The sequence below is a fragment of the Thermobia domestica genome, chromosome 6, assembly GCF_964235325.1.
Source record: "Thermobia domestica chromosome 6, izTheDome1.hap1.1, whole genome shotgun sequence".
NCBI lineage: Eukaryota > Metazoa > Arthropoda > Insecta > Zygentoma > Lepismatidae > Thermobia > Thermobia domestica.
In genome coordinates this window covers 88183077-88198415 of record NC_137459.1, presented here as the reverse complement: position 1 = coordinate 88198415, position 15339 = coordinate 88183077, and the positions used below count along the sequence as shown (strand labels likewise).

Here is a 15339-nt window from a genome sequence, read left to right as displayed (position 1 = left end):
TCTTAAATGCGTAAATTTTGTAGACGAATAGCATATCAAACCAACACATTTTTTGATGAAGAATTTAGTATTATTGACTGCAATAAGGTTTTACCGTTCAGCTCCACCAGAACTTGTTCATTCCTCTGTTTGTCTGTCTGTCTATCAGCACCAAGGTAAATTTCGTAAAATTTCTTCTTGATTCTAATGAAATTTGACATGAACTCTCATCCTACCTTAGGAAATAAGTCTGTTGTTTGAGGTTGTAATCCGTCAAGAGTAAAATGTTAAAAGGGGGGGGGGGGAGTAAAATTTAACACTGTCATATTGTAAGCTAGCACTGTATGCATAATATGATAACAAGACAACTTTCCAGTGTAGCTTATGTAAAATATATTTTATTTTGATACAAAATACTGCATATTTCTTTTAAGGATCTTCCGTTCCTTTTTAATTTTCAAGGTTGAAATTGCTGAATAAGTAGGGAAGTAAAAGATATAAATCCCGTCCCAGCGCTGAAGTTTCGTACTGCTTGAAGTTGATATCAGTTAAGAATGAGTTACTGCCCCCACACCTGTAATTTTAAGAAAATAATATTCTACGACAAAATTCGTAAAAATTTTCCGGTTTTATGAAACATAATTTTATTTTATTTCCTCCTATTAGCTGGGGCAGAAGTATAATAAGGGCAAGGTGATGAAACCCTTTGACTTAAAATAAATAAATAAATAAAAAGGTCGAATCACAGGGTACCACTAGTAACTAAACATATTTGTACACAGAATGGAAATAAAACAATCAATTTATTTATTCATTTATTTGTATAATTTGAAAAATATACACGATGAAAATTGGAGTGCGTGTTATTCCTGAATAGGAATTAACTACTTTCTGAAACTTAATTGTGTACTATTTCCATCCAGTTATGAGCAATTTATGGATTAAATATAGGACACTCTGTGTATGTTTTCAAAATAATCATTGTTATATTAATTTATTTTCAGGACATTCAGTTGAGAGGTGTCTTTCCACCTATTGGCCCACAAAGTGGAGGAACGCAGCTTGCAATTACAGGACAGTACCTTAACATCGGCAGCACTATATCTGCCTTTCTTGATGAACTAGAATGTCGAGTGAACACAACACAGGCATCTAGCAGCCGAATAACATGTATTACTGCAGCCTCTAAGATTCCTCGTCAGATCGAAAGGTTGACACTTACAATTGACGGAGCTAACAGAACGCTAGAAGATAACCCTTTCAACTACACCCTTGATCCTACAATTCGAGATATTAAGCCTCTGAAAAGTTTTGCTTCGGGAGGAAGAATGATCACTGTTCACGGAACGAATCTTGATACGATAGAAACGTTTTATGGTGCTCTTGAAGTCAGGAATAGAATGTCTTGAAAACTGTCAGCTCCTTTGAATTCTGTATTTCTATCATTTTTTTTTTCTACAAATCGATTGAACATGCATTTTTGTCGACTGTGTGTGTCTGTTTCATGATAATTTTCATAATGAATCTTATGTTAATGGATTCTGATATGTACTTTATTTGGGACTTAGGAAATAGGTTCATTGCTTGGAATTTAAATCTGCCAAGAAAAAAGATGTATAACCAACCCTATTTTAAAGAGGTTTGCACAAGAAGAGACAAAAAGATATTTCGATAAAAAAAAAAAAAACAGGTGTATTTTGTATTTTCTTTGAGGTTTCCCAATTATCTCCATTGCTTGGGTTAAAATCTCTTTCGAGTAAGTAGGTGAATTTACTCTCCCTGGGAAATATGTTCCACGATAAATTTCGTTAAAAATAACTCAGGCTTTTAATTGAATACGTCTTGTACTTTCTTTGAGGCTTTCTAACGGTATCTATTGTCTGGGATTAAAATCAGTCAGTGCCATTGGACTGAATTTACCTACTTAAAAATAAATGTTTTACGATATATATATATATATATATATATATATATATATATATATATATATATATATATAAATTATCCATTCTTTATGAAATATGATGTGGGCTTTTATTAGAGCTTCTTCATGAAGCCTATTGCGTAAGGTCGGTCTCATGATTAAAAAGCATATTCACAATCAACTGAAACAAATGTTTCAGGATATCTTCGAATATAAAGTTCTTGTTCATAAAACATGACTGACTTTTCTTTTGATTCTTAAGAATTTCTGCTCTTGGTTGGAGTTCAAAATTGGCTCAGAGTAAGTAGGTTGTAGGTGAAATTCCTCAACATAATAAATAATTAAATAATTAAATATATTCTTGCTCTCTTCTACAATGAAATGCACCATGAACATATTATATTTCACCTGTTTTCCATATTTTTTAATCATTTAGAAATGGTTAAAATAGATATAGATACATTTTCTAGCAGAAAAGGATATGGGGATACAATTGCCTTTTAATCACAAAATAAAATTGTTTTTTCACTTTATCTAGCTAGAATTTAGTTTTGTTTTTTGCTTTCAATGTTATATATTTATATTTGAGATGCTTACATAAATACATACATATATACTATAAGTTACGAGTAAAGGAATGTATAATTTATGTTTCCAGTAAAAGTTCGCAACGTCAACATTTTATTTATTTTTTTATTCTAAACCAGTGTTGAATGTCCTTGTAGTTTTCAAAACTTCATATATCTATTTGGTGCAGGTATTCTGTTCATAATGTTACTGTGACAACATGAACTACTAATGGTTCATACTACTTTGTATATTGATTTTCTTCCTTTACAAGCTCTCTGGAGCTAATACTATTTAATCGGAATAATGCTGTAGCCAAAGAGAAAGGAAAATTGTTGCAGTTTAAAGTCTGTGAAAGGTTAATGAACTTGCTTTTGATGTGCTGGAGTTCATTTTGTAGCAATTCAGTTATGGCTAGATTTGACAAGTATTTAAATAATGTGCATATGTTAACACTATAATAAGATAAAAATGAAATCTTTAACTTTTACGTCCCACGTTATGTCGGCTAGGATAAAGGAGACGGTGATGATGAGAAATGAGTGGAATGATGGAATGAATAAAGTGGGAGGAAACGGGAGAACCCTAAGAAAACCACGCACACTGTGTTTGTCCACCACAATGTTCACTTGGCGCGAGCCGGGATCGAACCAGGAGCCCCATGGACCAGAGGTGAATGCTCTACCACTGAGCCACCGCGGACCCGTTAACAATAATAACAGTAAGTAGCGTGCTTCAATAATAATAATAATAATAATAATAAGATAGGAAAGAAGAAGAGGTATGCTTCGAGACAACTGATTGTGTGTTGTCATTCATACGTAGAAAAGAAATGGAGTTATAGAACTTTCTGTGAATATGAAAGTTAAATTACATTAATTAAGTATATAAATAAAATTTCGTCGCTGTTCCTGAAGTCTACTAGAATTTTTAGTACTCGAGCTACTAATTATTGCTTCCGATGTTAATTTTATTCGTTTATTTACTTCAAAATATCCATATTTTGCTTTCCTATTTCGAATTTGTATGTGATGTGAAATGGCCTATACTTTTCTTTTTTCTGTGATTGCATAGTTTGGAAATTATTTCTATTATATACTGTACTACATAGAAAAATGACAAATTATTATGTCAACGTCGTGCAATCAGTATCGATTTATGTGAGAGTAACTTCTTAGTTTGTTATTTGTGGTTGAAATGTCCGATTTTACATCTGGTGGGAAATCACTCTCTGTAACGCAACCAATGAATGAACCGAAATTTCTTGTACGATGTCACAAACTACGTATATTCAGAAAACTGGCGAAGTGTGCTCAGTCAGTCAGAAGCAGTGCGTTGTTTAATAGGGTCAAGTGAAAGGGAAGCATGAAGAACACACAATTGAATATACTTTTCCTGTACAAGTTCAAATGACGACACATTGTGCGCATCTACTTACATAAAATATCAGGAATGCATTTGGACCAGGAATGGTGAATGATCACACCATGCGTAGATTGTTTATGTAATTTCGTGCCGATGACACATTGAAAAATGATCTCCCCAGGAACACCGTGGAAACAGGCCGTCGAGAATATACTCCTGTAAAGACATTACTGCGGACAGCTAAAGTGCTAAACTCCATGATTCAGACGTAGTATCAATTTGCATACCTACGTGTCACTCAAACGACGGTGCAGACTGGTATAAAACCCTTCATCACCCCGGCTCAGTAGTAGAGCGGTTATTTCTAGTGCGTGGGGATCGTGGTTCGACCCCCGACTAAGTAAGTTTGTGGCGGATCACATCGTGTCTGTGGGTTTTCTCGGAATACTTTCGTTTCCTTCTACTTGATCATTCCACCATCATTCACTGGCGTTAATCATTGTCTCCCTTTGCTTAAAGGGCATAATCGTGGGACGTTAAACTGAAAGATTTTTTTTTTTCATTTCCTCTCACCCACCGTATTCTTCTACCGTCTCTCCCACCGAATACAGTCTCCTCCGGCATCTGTATCGCTTCTGGTTAGAAAAAAACTTCCTGATGACTACACGCTGCAATGTGCTGTTGATGTTCTTGGCATCGAAGACTCCAGTTTATTATTACTATTATTATTATTATTATTATTATTATTATTATTATTATTATTATTATTATTATTATTATTATTATTATTATTATTATTATTGAATCCAATCATTGGCTAAATTATGGCAAAAGTTTGTGGCTTCAGCTAGAGGCTACTTTAACTAACCACTTGTTGTTGTTTTAATTTTCTTTTTCCCCGTTTGAGAATGATACATGTCAGTGAGACATTTCAACTTCTCCAACCTAATACTCTCTATCTCAAACATTATTTTAGAAATCATTTGTAAGAAAATGCTAAAGACATTACGTAAAATGCAATTTTTGTATCCTTGTGTACTTTTTTCTTTAATTCAATTGCATTTCACATTAATAGCTGACAAGTACTATTTCAGTAGTAGCTTAGTTCTTTTAAAGTAGATGTTTATGTCTCCTGTTTTCCAGGTTTGCACAGTTCTGAATTCAGCACAAATGGAATGTCCTTCTCCACCAGTGAATCATGAATATGTGATGGGAACTCGTGTTGAACGGTCACCTGTTAAATCATCTCGTTCTCTTCAGAAATACAGAGACCCTGTATTTCAAATTGGATTCATAATGGACAACGTAGAAACTGTTAAGGATTTACGAAAACACTTTAACAATCTTCAATCTCATCTTGTCTACGTAGAGGATCCGAAATTTTTCCAGTTCCCTAATTTGATAAAACTTTATAAAGGAGATACTTTAGTGATTGAGGTAAGTTTTTGTAATTGATTCTCGCTGAGTTCAAAGTGGAGAAAAGAAAGTATCGTATATGCTAATGGATGCACTTAATATCATCTTATATGATTTTCACAGTGCCTATTCATCCAAGTATTTATTTATTTATTTATTTCGTAGATTCGTAGACCGAAAAGAAAATACTACTCTGAGACTGGATCTTATTTAGAATGTTGTGAAAAACAGACACCTAAAACACTGTTAACAAGGTGAGGAAACAATCTCTAATAAGGGAGCCATCATACAAGCTGTTAATACATTTTCATGAGAGAAGAAAACTATGTTCATGTCCCATGTTAATTCAAGTCCTGATTACTTGTAATGTAATAGAAAAATTATCGTAAGGTCTAATTTTGTGATGAGGTTTATTTTCTATAAAAGTGACCACATTTGAAATCAGCAGTAAATCGTTTAAAAAAGTGCCATATAGCACAATGCTAATGAGTATAAATAATATGAAGTGTATAAAAATCAGTAAGAATATTTTTAATTGAAAGGACTGATTATTTTGAATAAAATGAAGTTCACAGTAAGTGCAGTGGAGAAAGCATCAGGACGTCAAAAATGTCGTGTAAAATTAACAGAATAAATTAGTCCTGAATATAAATATTATTATTCAGAAAGAAAAATGTGTAAAGCACTAAATCAAAAATTATGCGTTTGGACTGCGTACGACGAAAAAGTAAGAGAACCTAAAAATGTGCGGAAGATGAATAAAATGAAATCCAAATTCAAAGAGAGAATAGATAATATTATGTTAGTGATATGTAATTCATAGATGAATTATAAACATAAAATTGCATAAAAGTTGATTATTTGTTAACTTGATACGAAAGATGTTTATTTATTTATTTAGCATGCTTTCATATTCAATCCATGAGACCAATTAGAAAAAAGATAAAGGGCGACCCTATTCCTATTTGTTTTTGTTTTTGCTTCTTGTTTTCTCCTATTTAGAACAGGTCATATAGGGCCTAAAGGCTGAATAGGAATAAGACTTCACACTTTCTTAGCTTCAGCAAATATTGAAGCTGATGTCTGAACCACGTTTCGGTCGTCTTTGTCGCCCCATCTCTACTGGGAATTGATGCCGGGCTTCCCAGGTGATTGGTAGACTACCCTATCACTACCTTACCAACAACGCCATTACGCCCGAATAAGACCAATTTACACTGGAACAGTTTCGGTACTTGTGAAATGTCACATTAGTAAAAAATTAATCGTGCAACTACAGAAAATTGTATACAATAATTAAACTTTAGATAAACTTTCTTTCCTTAACTTGCAGCGATTTTTTTTTTTTTTCGATGTGACGATTTCCCAAAACCGCCAGTACACTGGAATAATTAACAAACAAGTATAATAACAATGAAAAAGGAATTGGAAGAAGCCGATACCTTCCGATTGTGAGATACGAACGCTAATAACTAGCTCACGCCGTAGCCACGATTTAATTCATCGTATAATATTTTATCCCGACATCACTTTTAATATATTTGGTAGGCTGCAATTAGAATAACAGTGCAAGAAGTTAATCCTACTATAGTGTTTACAACTAAAATCAAATTCCTACTACTATATTTAGACGTGGATGCGTAGATCTTGAGATGGTTATTACTTATTTCGATAATATCTACGTTGCAAAACTGAATTGTTTGGATTTAATTACATAACTGTCTAGAAAGAAAACTTATTAAAAATTATTACAGTTTCCTCATATCTTAATAGCCACAGTTCTCAGACCCGGTATTCGTAGTTAGAGCTAAGGCTCTGCTGAGGATACAGTGCCTCTGGTAAATAACTCAAGTAATAATTCGATTCCCATTTTAATACTAAGACCCCATCAACGGTACTACATAACGACATATTATAAAAAAGTGTTGTGAGAACTTTATATGAGAATTCGTGATAAATGAAAAAGTTTATATTTATAAGACGATATTTGCTTTTAGTTCTCATATATTAAATGAACTTTTTTCTTTCTTTTTCATAGGGAGAAAATTTGAATTTAGCAAGTGATGAGTCTGACGTGAATGTGACGATAGGCACAAAACCATGCAATGTAACTTCCCTAGCATTATCTCAGCTGGTATGTACTCCACCAGAAGTTCAACCTGCAGGAACAGATGAAATTGGAATTAAAACAGAGAAAAATCTTCCACTGGTAGTAGTTCGCGTTGGCTTAAGTTTGAGATTTCCCATTGGTTACCTGAGATACGAAGTGATCAAGCCTTACACATTCCCACCCGAAGCAATAGCAGGCATTGCTGCTGGAACATTCTTCCTCGTGTTTCTGTTTTTGATTGTACTTATTGTGTATCGTCGAAAATCTACGCAAGCAGAGAGGGAATACAAACGAATTCAGATACAGATGGATACGCTTGAGAGCAACGTCAGATCAGAATGCAAGCAAGGTAAGAATTTTGTTTTATATTGTAATAAACTTATGATGATTGTTTTAAATATTATTATTGCAACTTTGTAGTCACCTTGCACTTGTAGTTCATAGTACGCAAATGACAAAATCTTGAAGCACGATATAGCCTCAGATCTGTTTTTGCTATGATTATAATTTTTCAAAACTTTTTTTTTAATTTATCTTTCACAAACCTTGATTTTTATTATTATTATTATTATTTTTACAATTTTCTTCCTGTAAATATCCATTAATATGCACTGCCATATTCACTTTTTAACGATTACACTGTATATTTTTTCTTATGGCATTAAGTTAGAAGGAAATCAAACTTAGTAATAAAGGGATCTTTGTTTTCCATTTCTTTCAGCTTTCGCTCAGATGTGTACCTGGGACCCACGACGCAATGGTGGTTTGCAGCTGCATGGTACTGCTGCTTCGTTTGTAGTTGCTTGTAACAATGCATACTGCACTCTGTTTGTGCTTAACCTACTAACTTTGTGGCATATTTTTTACAGCCTGTGTGAAGCATGTTGTTTACTAATACAATTTCTTTCTTTTAGGATGGAATGCGTGTACTCAAAAGAATGATTTCAGATATGCTGGTGCATGAAAACAAAGAAAGAGATTTTTAAAGAAAATATTTCGATGGCCAAAAATTCAAAAAAAGAAAATCATAGTTATATGTAGCGATTTTATGTACCAATAAGCTCACTGATCGGGCTGGAATGTTTCTTTTTTTGAACTCAAACGCGCAGTTCACAAAAAGAAGAGCTAGTGCTAACTTTTTCTTTTAACGTGTGTAAAGTGAACTATAAGTCGGCTGGCTTTTAGCTAATAGTACAATTTCATGAACAGAGTCATTGGCTTTTTTGTGTTGTGCAAAATTCAAATTTGTATACAAAATTGGGATCCACTACGTAATATGTTTTATTGAGAACTTAAACGTGCAATATAGTCTAAGCAATGCAGACGCTGTTATTAGGATTAAAAAATAAAATGTGCTGTCTTAAGGTGAAATAGTGTTTGTTTGGGTATTATTGCACTTTTTTGTTTTACGAGAATGCATCTTTCAGGTGGGATATGTCTGCATAATGGTTTAAAGCATGTAAGAAACATGTATTATATATATACTTGATCTTAAATGTATGTACATAACCGGTTTTCGATTTTGTGTCTTGTAGCATTTGCTGAGCTTCAGACGGACATGACAGATCTAACAGCTGATTTGGAATCGTCAGGAATTCCTACTCTGGACCACAAGAATTACATTATGAAAGTATTCTTCCCTGGTGTAAGTGACCATCCGATTCTCAACGACCCGAAGGTAAGTTTAATTAGCAAAAGTTTTATTTTATTTTATTTTTTAATCATTAGATAACTGTGTGCAGCATCCATCAATTTCCCTGTTATTTTTAGTTTTAACGAGGTCTCTTCCCTCTTAATTAATAAATGAGATTTCATTGAAGCTACAAATTTAGTTTGTTTTGAAGACAAAACAGTAAATCATTTCTTAATCATGTAATTATTGTGTAAAGTTCAACTCAATATGCGTAAATAGTGCTTATTTTTTTCGCGGAATTCCAAACCATTAACATTATTGTCAAAAATGTTCTGTTAGGTCAGTAACCTTGTGCAATATAATCCCATACAGTAGGTTTAAAAAAAATAGTAAAAGAAATCAGAATCTTATGATTATGAGAGAAAATATGAACAGATTGATTTTAAATTGATTTGGTTGTATAGACAATGATACTTTTATTATTATTTGCGCTCTTCTTTCAAGATGTGGTACATAGTTGCAATGAAGTATGGGTAGTATGAGTTTGTCATTCATTATTTATTTATTTATTATTTTGTAAGCAATTGCATCAGCAATAACTAAGAGCTACTCATTTCATTTATTTGTTTGCTCTATGCATATTAGAAGTCTTGCACAATGTTCAAATTACAAAATTAAAGAATACTAATAAAAGGAAATACGGACATAACAGAAATCATTTGAAGTTTATGTGTTTTTCGTATATCTTGTAATGTCCTCTATGATTCATCTTTTAAATCGGAATTATATAAATTTATTTGTTATAAAATATTTGTTTGTTTCTTTTTTTCTTTTCTTTTAAAAATGGGTTATTATTGAAGAAATTTCACTTTGTAGTACCATGTAAAACATTTCTCAATGCTCGCAGATATTTCAATAATCCACTCCAACTTGCTTCTTTGAAGCATAGTTGATCAAAGTATTTTTATTTTTCCTGGCTAGGACGAGTGTGTAACATGTCACTCTGTTAGTTACTTGAAGAAAAAAAGGACAAGGCAGTAACAGTTTTTGATTATATGTAAATTCATTCTATATTGATTCTTTGACAAAAAGTTTTGATTGTCAAATTTTTGATTATAGCGCCTCTGGTGGCGACTTCTGTTATTTCTGCCAGCACTTTAGCTATGCTGATTAGATGTGTGCTGGAAATTCTTTGTAACGTTCCTTTATAGAAAGGAGGTCGTCACTCGACACGGCCCTTCCACTAGTGGAGACCCGCCACATTTAAGAACCAATTTATAAAAGTTAAATAATACGTGGTTGGCAATAATAATTCTAATGGGCACAATTATGCTTAGATTGAATATAAACACCATGTAGAATTCCTAGAATCGATAGCTACAGCATTTATAAATAGCACTAAAAAAAAGGTTGAAGGTTGCTATTCTACCGTAGTTCAATAATAAGTTATTTAATTAAAGTATTAGACCTGTATAACAAAAATTCAATCGGTATTTACAGAGATTTACAAACAAATACGTTAAGCTCACTGCTACCAAATGTTCTCATTTGAATCAAAACTCAATGCAAATTTAATTTTGTATCAGTAATAAACAGCTTAACCATGAAACACACAATAATTTGAAAGAATTAGAACAACTATTGCGTTCCTTTACGTATATACAAATGTAAGAAATCACTAGTATGGCTAATCTAAATAGATTATGTCCCATTCAAATACCTAGTTAAAGACTCCATTAGAACATATATAGATCCTTTTAAATAACAATAATAATAATAATAATAATAATAATAATAATAATAATAATAATAATAATAATAATAATAATAATAATAATAATAATAATAATAATAGTAATGCAAATAAATTAACGATCTGAGAAGCAGAAAAGTAATGTCCTATTTGTCTGTCATCGAAATATATTAATTTCTAATCATTCAAATGTGAACCTGATCTTGATTTATTGTTCAGATCGTTATAACAATAAAACAGTTCTGAAAATATTGTAAGAAAAACATCATATATATATATATATAAGAAAGAAATACTAAAATGTATTTGATATTATTAATATTGGTAATGTTATATCATGCAGAAGTAGTATATGAAGACTTGTTTAATATTGATCATGTAATAACCCAGAAAGTACGTATAATATTTTCTTTTCTTTTTGTAGATACGAATAAATGGACCCAGAACGAACTACGATGCAGCAATGCTTCAATTCGAACAACTTATTAATAATAGATACTTCATTCTTACATTTATAGAAACATTAGAAGCACAAAAATCGTTTAATATTAGGGACAAGTAAGTAATTTTGTTTAAATTGAAGTCACAATCTTCGTAGTCTTTCTTAAGTATTGTTAATGTTTAAAATCAAAAGAAAAAAATGCTTTTTCTAATACAATTTGCTTTTATTTCAATGCTTTTATTTGCTATTATCGTCAACGTATAGCGTGACGAAGATAAGTGTTCACTACTGTGTTAAAAACCTTCGACAATTTATTTTTATATAATTGACATTTTAATTTGATAAGTATATGTGTAAGTTCATCTCTTGGCATGCTATGTATTGCTTTGTAAAAACGGGGACAATAAAGCCTTAATATTTATCGAAGAGTTCTGAAGAATTCAATAGAGTACGCTTGAACAAAGGTATCGCATACATTGGAGGTTACATATGTTTATTTTGATTATATATTTATTTATTTATTTTAACAGAATGAAGTTCTACAGAGTTTTGTTGCTGTACTTCTGAAAATTTTAAGCAATAAAGTCAAATACAACCTTTTGAATATACCTTGTTTTCGCCAATTCATAATCGATTCATAATATTAGAAAATATTAAATGCATTTTCATTATTTAAAATTTAAAGACCTTTCAGCTTCAATTCTGCAGAATGTTGGCAAACTTCAAAAAATATTTAAAATGGTTCCTTGAACTTAAATTCAAAAGGTTTTTACCATATTATCTAAATATTGCAGATTATTTCATTCTATTTACAAGAAACAACGTTTTTGCAGTTCAGCAGAACAAAGTTTGTAGTTTTCTCCTTTATACACTAAATTTTCTATTCATTGGTAGAGATTTTTAAAAAAAAATCTTCAAGTTGTAGTGTACGTCGTCGATTAATACAAAATGAGATTACTTTGGCGCGGAATCTGGGTTCGATTCCCGTAGGAACTCATGTATATTAGTTCGGATACCACTTTAACCTGTAGGTCCATGTTTCATATAACCACGCTGCTGAAAGGGATGCTAAAATCACCACCGCCAAAATGAAAGTACAATGTTTTTCATACTCTTAAGATAAGTATGTTTCATTCTCATCTCATTCTCTGTAGTATCTCTTGTCCCACCAGATGCTGCATCGTCTTGTTTTAGTTCATTGTAGAGGCACATTTCATTGTCCCCAATATATTTTTCAGCCGATTATGTGGCATCTTTCAATTTATCAGCCTTAAGTTGCAACAATTGCTGATAATCCTGCTAAAGAATATTTCCGTTTTATGGTTTCAGGTGAGGGAAATTCACTTCTGTATGCTTCAAAATAGAACTAACAGTGAACATTACTTCCTATTTGTACCATAATAAAATTATACAGAACAAGAGAGGATATAGAATTTGTGAAGTGCCTAAAATACAGCTGTTTTCATTTTGCTGCAATTTCTTCAATTTTTGAATAAATTCTTTGTAATAACAAAGACATGCAACGGTTACAGATAATATAGCTTGAAATCTATCGCAAATCACCATTACATTTAAAATTGCATTATTTTCCTTTCATAGTGTATCATCTTTTGAACGCACGTTGTTCTTTGGAAAAAGGAAAGATTAAAATTGGAAAAGCACGGTATCGTGTAAGTTAGAAGATACTGTGATACAGAGTGATACAGGATTCTGAATATGGTACTTTCCTATAAGTCCTCCTACTGTGCATTAAAAAAAAAAAAAAAAAAAAAAAAAAAAAAAAAAAAATCCAAAGGTCCACATAATTAATGGGGAATATATTATTCGTACTCTATACAGTGTAGCAATTCATCAAAAATCCGTAATTCCCGTGGGTACAGCAATAATTATAGTTGCTGCAGTAGCGTATGCTCGTGTGTCTACGTCCATTCCAACAGGAAATATATGATGGGCTCATGCAATGGATCCCAGGTATCTGTTTGCTAGTATTGCGTAAATTATTTCTAATACACCAAAAGTTTCCTTTTTGCCTCTTTCTTGAGTTACAATGTGGGAAATTATACCAAATCCTGGGACAATCAAAATATATAACTAAGGATGAATCTTACCCAACATATTTTCCTGAATCTCATAGTAAGTTTTAAATCACTATGGTCTACAAACTTTAATTTTGCTTTTTATTTTGATGAAAAGTAAAATTGCGCAAATTTCACTTTTTTTTTTTCCGCATTTACTGTGCATAGTAGCTTACCAGTCATTAGTATTTATCCTTTACTGTTTGTTTTCTTCAAAATTAATATTGTGATTAGTAATTAAACACTTCGAATTCGAAATGACATTGAAATGTCTAGTTATTTGAGATGAAAATGTAGTAGACTTTCTGCAAAACTTTAGCAATAAGTGAGCATAGATAATATGTAATTTTCATTTTTTTTCAGAGTCAATGTTGCATCTCTCATCATGGTAGTTCTGATGGGCAAGATGGAATATGCTACAGATATTTTGAAGAGTTTGTTGTTAAGATTGATAGATAAATCTGTTGGAACTAAGCATCCGCAGCTTATGTTGCGTCGTACTGAATCAGTAGTTGAAAAGATGCTTACTAACTGGATGGCCTTATGTATGTATAACTATTTGAAAGAGTATGCAGGATCGTCTCTATTTTTATTATTCAAAGCTATCAAACACCAAATAGAAAAAGGGCCTGTCGATGCAGTCACGCATGATGCACGCTACTCATTATCAGAAGAACGTCTGCTTCGAGAGCAAATAGACCACGGCATGGTTGTAAGTATTTTAAATTTGCTTCTTATCTTTTGTATATGTGCAAATAGAAAAAGGCAATGAAAATTGTTCTAAAGAATACGGAAGTGTAGGTTATTCTAGAGATAATAATGATAATTTATGTATTTATTTATTAGGCAGCAAACAGCATTTTACAGTCACAGTTGCGCCTGGGTAGTAGATATATGATACATGTAACACATATTCAGTACATGCAATCAAATTCATACAATATAATGTTATAGAATGTACATGGTAATAGAAAAAGTATATATGCAATACATAATCTGCAGATGTAGTCAAAATCATAAAATTTCAACTACAACAAACTTAATAAATGATTTTCTACAAGGATGAAATATGGCATATCCTAAAACAGGGGCATTACAAGAAAAGTAATTCATATAATTAAACAAAACTCATATTAACTAGGATAAAAGAAGAGCGTGTATTATCTGATCTTGCAATTAAAAAGTACCAAATCTTAAAAGGAAAAGAAAAGACGGGACGAAAAAAGAAGTAAGAGATAGTTAAACCCAGAACTAATAACCCATACAGAAAAAGAAAAGAGAAACTTAAATGGTACGACTCTAAATTAAGTAGATAACACTGAACGAACTTTAACAAATTTCGTTTGGAAAATATCTAGAATAGAATAAAATCTATTTGCAATATCAACAGTTTTATAAACAGATGATTTTGCAGTAAAAGCTTCAGAGACAAAAAGAGCAAAATTTCTACTGTTACGGAATTCTTGTGAAAACAAAATCAATAAAGAGACCTCCATGAGGAATATTATGAAATAATAATAATAATAATAATAAGATCAAAAAGATATCACCTATCGGCTACAGACAAGAGATGTAATTCTTTGTATATACTAGACGAACTATCTTTAAAATCTTTGAACCTCCATCGTAACCAGGCTTGGAAGCTACTCTGAATAGACTCAGTAGTATTTATAAAGTATCTGGCTTCATTGTTTCAAATCACCGTACTATATTCCAAATGAGAACGCGCATTACATATGTAGAGAATTTTTGCAAGTATTAATATCTAAAATCAATTTAGATTCTAGGAGCAAGGAAAACATTAACACAAATTTTCAAGATTCTACACCTAACAATTTGGCACATCTACAAATAGGATAGCAAGAAAATCATTCAAGCCCCCACCCCTTTCCCCTTACGCAATACACTCGCAATACACTGTCTTATCTGCAGCCTAGAATGCAAGAAGAAACTTTATACAAAATTTCAATAGTTTGCACTTAATAGTTTTTGGAGTTCTGGTTAACGGAAAAAAATGAAACCTCCTCCTTTTTCTCTTAGTATACGCAATTCTCAAAACTTCATCTGTTTTACAG

General features: G+C 31.9%; 1 protein-coding gene across 1 annotated transcript in view; it reads left to right on the top strand.

Annotated features, from left to right (window-relative positions):
* The window catches only part of PlexB (plexin B), a 461345-nt gene that overhangs the window by 400762 nt on the left and 45244 nt on the right, over positions 1 to 15339 (top strand). Inside the window, 6 exon segments of the mRNA XM_081761825.1 lie at positions 984 to 1348; positions 4930 to 5272; positions 7290 to 7710; positions 8897 to 9039; positions 11172 to 11305; positions 13628 to 13976. Coding sequence (XP_081617951.1) covers positions 984 to 1348; positions 4930 to 5272; positions 7290 to 7710; positions 8897 to 9039; positions 11172 to 11305; positions 13628 to 13976 — 1755 coding nt within the window.